We start from the raw sequence: 7,500 nt of genomic DNA, 5'->3' as shown, positions 1-7,500 counted from the left end.
ATAGGTACGCATTGCGTACGTGTGATAGTGTAGTTACACAGTGCTGTATAATTGTCAACTGAGCTGCGTTTTGTCTTCCAGGAGATTGCTGTCATCTTTCCGTAATATGTAGCTCTAATAGTACCCGATAATGTTTTGGTACCTTATATCTTTATAGTGCCATGGAAGATGTCTTAGGTAAGTAGACCCCCTGAGAGAACATGTGAAAGACTGAAGAAAATAAAAGGGAACCGAGAAACAATGGCTTCGAGGGTGACATATTGATCGTTTTCAAGTTCCCTTACAACTTCTTTTTCACCACAAATTTGAGCGTGCACTCTGAGCGTCTGACAGCTTTTTAAGACAAACGTTCCCTGAAGTTAATCTCTGTCGTGTCGGGCGGGGTTAGTATTTGAATGGGTGACCTAAGAATATAGGACTTGCCGGCAGAAACCTAGGAGCGAAAATTCTATCTTGACGCTCAAAAATGCGAACTAAGCAAGGTACAGATATTGTTAGCCTACTTTATGCCAAACAAATGTTGATGCAAAATTAAATAAATATCGATACACAGTTTTTAGAAGAGAAGAAGACGTTTTCAGGAAGTGTCGATCGAGAATCAAATATTTTGCCATCAGCAAAAAAATTTGCGACATGAAAACAACTTAAATTTTGAACCGAGAATATAAAAAGTTACCATCAGCGAAAAATATTTTGGGGGATTTTTGCTACGTTCAATTTTTCTATTGTACTTTGGCTTCACAAGTAAATCGCAAAATCAAAAGTGACATCGAATTAAGCGGGCGCCGTGATCAAGTTACCTTGCATGATTACTGGCGAAACAAAGGATACATCTGTGTCAAAATGATGGCAAGACACCGGGTTTTTGTTTCTGTTAGTTTGGTTTTTTTTATCTTTCAAGCGTTGTAAAGTCTGACATGAAATGTGCGAATTCAACACAAAGATCATAATAGCTCAACTCTTGAGGTTGACCATTGTTTCTGCAAAGTCAAAAATTCACTCTCCTAGACGAGGTTATTTATCACCAGATAATTCCATCGATTTGAAAATAGCAGCTGCTTTATTATTCACCAGCGTCACAAATTCATGCCGATTTTGGAGCTCACTTTGTTGAAACTCAAGCTCGCTTCCAGCAGACCTGTTTATGTTCGTGAGTTAGTCACGCGCTACGGGCCTATTTGCCACTGCGGACTTACAATCACTCACTCTTAACAAACCTGGTGACAGTGTGTAGTATAGTGTGTACCACAAAAATGGATATTTTTAATATGGGAACAAATTTTTGCGGTTCAGGAAGACTGAAATTTCTTCTGGGAACTATTTTTTGCGATTCTCTGTTTAAACAGCAGAGAACCAGCACATTTTATTTTCAACTTTTATTGTATGGTATGTCGAGTCAAAATTCACGTTACTTACATACAGTATGAGAGACATACGGTACCACTATAATACGTTACTGCGCAAACGTTACTGAATAACAACAAAACAAAACCAAAAGCCTATCCCTACCATGCCAACAAAACATTCATTCATACGGTTTGCCGACGACCAAGCAAATTATGTTCTTTCAGATGACCCCTTCGTGCCAATCTAATGTACTGAATTGCTGTACACTTGATACTTTCTGTTCTTTACATATTGTTTTGTTTGCGATAAATACTACCGTATGTATCTAAGCTCCGTTTGGTTTTTCCAACGGAAAATCATGTATTTATATTTACAAGGCTAAAAATTTCTTTTAAAAAATATAAAAAACCGAACGTTTTCGGCGTTAAGCCATCTTTATCATCATCATCCTGAAGATGGCTTAACGTCGAAAACGTTCGGTTTTTTATATTTTTTAAAAGAAATTTTTAGCCTTGTAAATATCAGTTATTTTTACTGAGCGAATATTATGGACATGTTAATGTTCTTGTTTAAGTCCAATGTATATCGTCCAAGTGGTACAAGTCTATTAAAGGCGGATGAGTTTTTAATTTGACTGCAGGGAATTCACTTTTGCGGCGTTTTATTTTGCGGGTTTTTTATTCTGCGGAAACTAATTATTTCATGCTACAGTCACATGCACTTGTAAATGAACAAGAACGGTAATAATTATACACGCCTATATTTATTGCAGATAAAATAGTGATTGGCATTGGTTATTCGACGACATATAGCCTTCACGTGTGCGTCATCATCATATCTAAGACTATTACTCATACTACTCTACCAGAATGGTATAAATGCTGCCGAGGGCAAGAGACATGTTCAATTATGCTTGCGGTAATGTACGGAAATATTCGCTTGGGGAGACGCAACTGCAACAAAAACGATTCAGTGACACAGTTCTTTTCAAGCCCTAAAGTTCCGAGGTTGGAGGTACAAGAAGCTAATTCCGCAAGAGTCAATCCACCTGTAGAAGACAACTCTGCTTCGTTATCGACATGTAGCAAGAAAGATCTACGTGTATTTTTTGCTTAGTTAAACATAGGATATTCCTCTTTCTTTTGGTTCGAAAAAAACATTCTAACCATTGGTGAACTATAAACAAGTATTTTCCAACCATTTCTGCGCCCAAACGGGCGCATAGTGGTGATTACTGTGCGTGAGTCCCGCAGGGGCGCAGCCTAGTGAGAACACTGTTTAACAGGTCTTGAACAGGGACGGTAAAAACGTGGACCCCTAAACTGGACCCCCCAATGGACCTCGTTCTGGACCCCAATCGAGAGAAGAAAGAAAACAATACATGGTTTCACAGTAACGTCAGCAAATTCGAACGTCTTCTGAATTTTCATCAATCACCCAGCCAGCAAAGCCTTTCTTAACTCGACGAGAAAGAAAACACTCTGCAGAAATACATCGTGTACAGTCCTTCACTGAGAATGCGCAAGCCGTTGCTAGGAGACAGTTTCAAACCCAGGCCTAGTCTCGATCGCACACTCCTAGACGCCATATACTGATTTTCGTACTGAAGGCTCGATGTTGACCTTCGCCTTGTCAAAAGAATTTATCTATACGACGTCGAAGATGACCTAGAATTAAATCTTTTTTCAAGTTTCCAGTTCCGTGACGTCTTTCGTTTCGAAAATACAGCATTTTGAATTTCCGAATTGTCACGTTGCGTGAAACCATGATACAAAGCTACTTGGTTGAAAAAAATGTCTATCCCTACGAATCTCAGCAGTTTGAGGCTTTCAAGTACATTGGGAGATGTGACAGTGTTCATATACTTTCATCGCAAAGTGAACTCCAGATGTTTTCGTAGATTACCGGCCACCATATTGGTGAACCACATGGCGACTCCAAGTAAAACTCTATAAAGTTGCGTGAAACGCTTCAACAAATGTATCGCACAGACCTGAGAACTGGAGAGGTGTTTCTTACAACTTCTTGGCCTTTTTCAAGACACGATTTTGAATTTACTTACTTTGTTGCAAGACAGTGTAAACAGATACGAGAAGCGAAATAAAAAACCTAGCCGGCTCTAATATCCTGTGAAACAAGATCATACCGCGCATCTTAATTCCTCCATTCGCGCATAACCACAATTCCTTGCGCCTTTGACCACAATCCCTTGCGTTTCGAAGAAAACTGTGTTCTTCTTCCGATTAGAGAGCTGCGCCAGCTGCCCCGTTCATATGCTTCACGCTCATTCACTGGGTATCCGGTCAACTCCCCTACGTGCAAACTCGCCTACGCAGCAACAACTCTGTTCTCACCTTAATAACAGAATCCTTTGCTTCCTCTAAGAGTTTAAGTTTGAGTTCTTTCTCAAACAGTGGGTAAAGCATCTGGTTAAAGGCTCGAGCCAAAGCGTTCATTCTCTGTGTGTTCCATTCCTGCACCAAATGGCTGAATTCATCCTGCAAAATGGCAGTGCTATCGATCAACATTTTACTTTTGTCATTCTTGTAAAAGTACATACATGTAGTTGGTTTGAGCCTCAAAGGCACGTCCTGGCAAGACTCTGTTATCAAAAAGTGGCCAAGCTGACTTCCCAAATTCAAGTACCCTATCGAGATAACCACTTTTCAATTACACTTACGCTACACAGGGCTCCAAACTGACTTGTAGAAGAAAACTTAAGTTGCATTTCTTTTGGGATCAACCGGTTTCAACTCAAGCTCAGTTGACTGAAACTTTTGAAGTTTGCTTGCAGAACACCTTTTTTTATCCCCTTTCAGCTGAAACAAAGCCACCAGACGTCATCACCAGACTTCCCTACTATCATTGCAAGCAACTGGAGCCTTAGAAAAAGCAGTCACTGGACATGCCACCTTCCAGCATTCGAACCTGTAGTCGACAGGGAGTTTAAGCACGCGAAGTTTTTCAGCCGCGGACGCCAACCGGAAATGAACATTCCGCATGCCAGGACAGTAGTGTCTCCCAGATTTTTACTTAATCAACTCCAATGGAGGAAGGATACTTAGCAATAAAGGTGGAAGTGACAAGACAAGTTAAAGGGAAAACAGCTCACTTCCGGTTGCCGTCCGCGGCTCAAAAACGTCGCGTGCTTAAACTCCCTAACTACACTCACACGGAAGATCGTACTTTACTCAATTATGATATGACTACTGGGTTCAAACCATTTACGATTTTAGTAACCAAATGAACCAATACATGTAAATGGTTCGCTGACCAATAAGACACGCAAAAAATCCGATCAAATTCGTCAGCCTGACATTTTTTATCCTAATCAAACATGACCTTGGTGAACGCCACCACACACATGTCAGTGAGTTGGTCGTCAACGCCCACAAGGGTGAACAATGTACTATAGGCTCCCACATCATTCACTTAAATTAACCTTGACTCTACAAGTATTGTATGTCCAGAAATGCGCATAACTGGATGCAACTCCTACTTCAACATCACTTGTGTCTAGGAATGCAGAAAATTAAAATCACAGAGTGTTGCCTAAATCCTTCATTTAGTTAGGTTAACCACCACGAGCGCAGCGGTCATCGTTTTTTAACGGTCATCCTTTCTCTTGGGAAGTCTTCGGTCAAGCTGCCAGCAGTCAGACTCGTAAGTGCAGGCTCACGTGGATCGTCGTGGTTTTCATCAGCCAGGATTTCATGGTTTTCTTCCTCAGGAGTTTGGAGCAGTTGTCATCGTTAGTTTTTAAACTTTCCCCTACCCCACCCCACCCTCTGTTCTTCCTTCCCCTGAGTCAATCAGTGTGACGCACGCCTGGTATCAGGGCTCAGGGCTGGGTTGCGGGGATTTGCCAGCCATGGGGGCGGTTTTTTTATCTAGGGACTAACTGGCCACAGTGGAAGCCCCTGGATACTCCAGGAACCCTCTTCCCATTTTAGTGAGGCAGCTGGCTAATTCGCGAGTAAACTAACCCAAAAACGATGCTTACCTTAACACTGACCTAACTGTCGGAAAATAAGTAGTACAAAAGCAGACTTCATGAGACACTATGGTGAGGGCGTTGCATCCATCTCATTATGGGCATTTCTGGACATAAGTGCTTTTGTTGGTTCAGTAAGAAACAACCCTTGAATTTTGAGGGAAACCACTTGTATACCAAAGGAACAGAAACTTACTCTGTAATATAACTGCTTGACTTCATCAAAATAGGTGTGGTAACTAGAATTATTGAAAAAAAAAAAAAAAGAAAGTTATCTTTGCTGCATATGCTCGATACCAGGGGCTTAAACAAAAAAATATGATATTATGCTACACACAGCAATTACCCTGAATTTTTATCCAAGTCAATTCCAATAGAAATGGTCAATAATCCATCTTCTTCTGCTTTACACATACGTAAAAACTGATCACCAACAAGATCTCTGATTGGTTTGTGTTTTACATACTTGAACGGGCTGCATGCGTGAGACTCATCAATCTCCTAATCAAACAAGAAAGCACAGTCACATTGTCCATTCTACACTTGTTAAACTGGCTTATGAGAAACAACATCAAACTCAATATCCTTTTAATCTCAAGGTGGATTTCACCTTACTTCATTAAAATCCCAAGATGGACATTAAATCCAAGGAATCCATGCACAAAGCAAATATTTTGATTACAGTACTTTTTTAAATTTGGATATCTCAGTCCTGAATGATCTGAGGCATTTCTTTGCTGAAGGATTTGAAGAGTACTAGTACTGTTGGTCACTAATACAAGTCTGTAAACATAGAACCTTCAAATTCCAGCACATACATGTATGGAAGATTTCCTTTTCACTTCATTTACAGGTACTTACTGATTTTATTTTTTCCAATGGTTACATATACACTGTAGCATCGATTAGATTTTTGGAATTTACCAATTTGCTAAAGAAAAACCATTTGGATTGGTGTGTCTCAAAAGTGGCAGTCATAACTGAAATCTGTTGCCGTTTTCAGTGAGTGGCATATACCATTTCATGACCTGGGAAAAAGACCAGATTTAAAGTGCCTAGCACCTCAACAAACTTTTCCACTGTACTTATTTTCCGAAACTGTCTTTTAAATATTTTGTTGTTCTTATGGCCTTTTTATTGCAAACTCACTTTTCTATTTGCTTTGAAAGACTGAAAAGGTGGCCATAGTTTGATCCATAACTGAACAATCAAGGGGACTGGGTTGACGTCACAAATTACTTTCCATCGCTGTTTTCAAAGAACTATCACAATGCAAAGCAGCTTGTGACATCAACCCGGCAATAAACTCATTCCTCTTTCTTGTGGCGATCATAGCTAAAGTTGCAACTTGTTTTTCAACTGTTTGGGAGTCTCTAAAACAGTGGTTTTGAAAGGGACAGTTTAGTAAACAAAAGAATTAGTTTTAGAAAAGTGCAGAGAATCATCAAGTGAAAAGGTTTTTTTTTGTAGGTGATAGACACTTTAATACCATTTAACTGGACATCAAAAGCAAAATTTTCCACCATCGCAGTGCTCAGATAAACAGCTACAGTGTCTGCTAATCGTCCCGGCAACTATAGCGTGTGACACAGCTGAACAAGATAAAACCAAAAAGGATTTACGTAGTCACTGGTCCAAAAAACTGCAAACCATTTATTTAAACTAAGGATGAGTAAACCAAAACCAATAACATTGAAACTTGCTTTTGACGAGTATCATGAAATTGCTTCACCTTCTGATCACTTCATTGGTGGTTATAGTCTAGGTTTTTTTTTTACACTCAACTGAAAACCGTGCCATTTGCACAACTTGCTCAGTATTTTCTTCTTTATCTACCTTCTTTCCTTTCTTGCTTGGGTTTATCCTTAACTTGGCTCTTTCATAGAATGTCTGCCTCACACACTGGCGAACCAGAGGATCCCTAGCAATTTGCATGGCCACCATATGTCGAGCAGCTTCCAGAACTTGAGTGACAGTTGAAAATGTGCTTTTGAGAAACACAAAAAATCAACATCACACCCTAATTTTGTTTAAGAGAAAGTCTACTGTCAACAGATGTGGTTCTAAAATTTACCTACAGATCCTTTCTTTGATGTATCAACTTTGTTTGTTCTACACTAATAATATTAAGTACATGTGTGATACTTGGTAAGGCCTTA

At 39.7% G+C, this 7,500-nt stretch overlaps 1 protein-coding gene across 1 annotated transcript in view; it reads right to left on the bottom strand.

Moving 5' to 3' along the window:
- The window catches only part of LOC137974861 (transcription elongation factor SPT6-like), a 39,351-nt gene that overhangs the window by 14,006 nt on the left and 17,845 nt on the right, over positions 1-7,500 (bottom strand). The window contains exons 14-17 of the mRNA XM_068821855.1: positions 7,178-7,328; positions 5,688-5,842; positions 5,538-5,580; positions 3,702-3,845 (exon numbers count right to left, since the gene is read on the bottom strand). Of these exons, the coding sequence (XP_068677956.1) occupies positions 3,702-3,845; positions 5,538-5,580; positions 5,688-5,842; positions 7,178-7,328 (493 nt within the window). The remainder of the gene's footprint in view (positions 1-3,701; positions 3,846-5,537; positions 5,581-5,687; positions 5,843-7,177; positions 7,329-7,500) is intronic.

Source organism: Montipora foliosa, chromosome 11 (genome assembly GCF_036669935.1).
Source record: "Montipora foliosa isolate CH-2021 chromosome 11, ASM3666993v2, whole genome shotgun sequence".
NCBI lineage: Eukaryota > Metazoa > Cnidaria > Anthozoa > Scleractinia > Acroporidae > Montipora > Montipora foliosa.
Note: the sequence above shows the minus strand (reverse complement) of the source record. Positions and strands in the feature narration are given on the sequence as shown.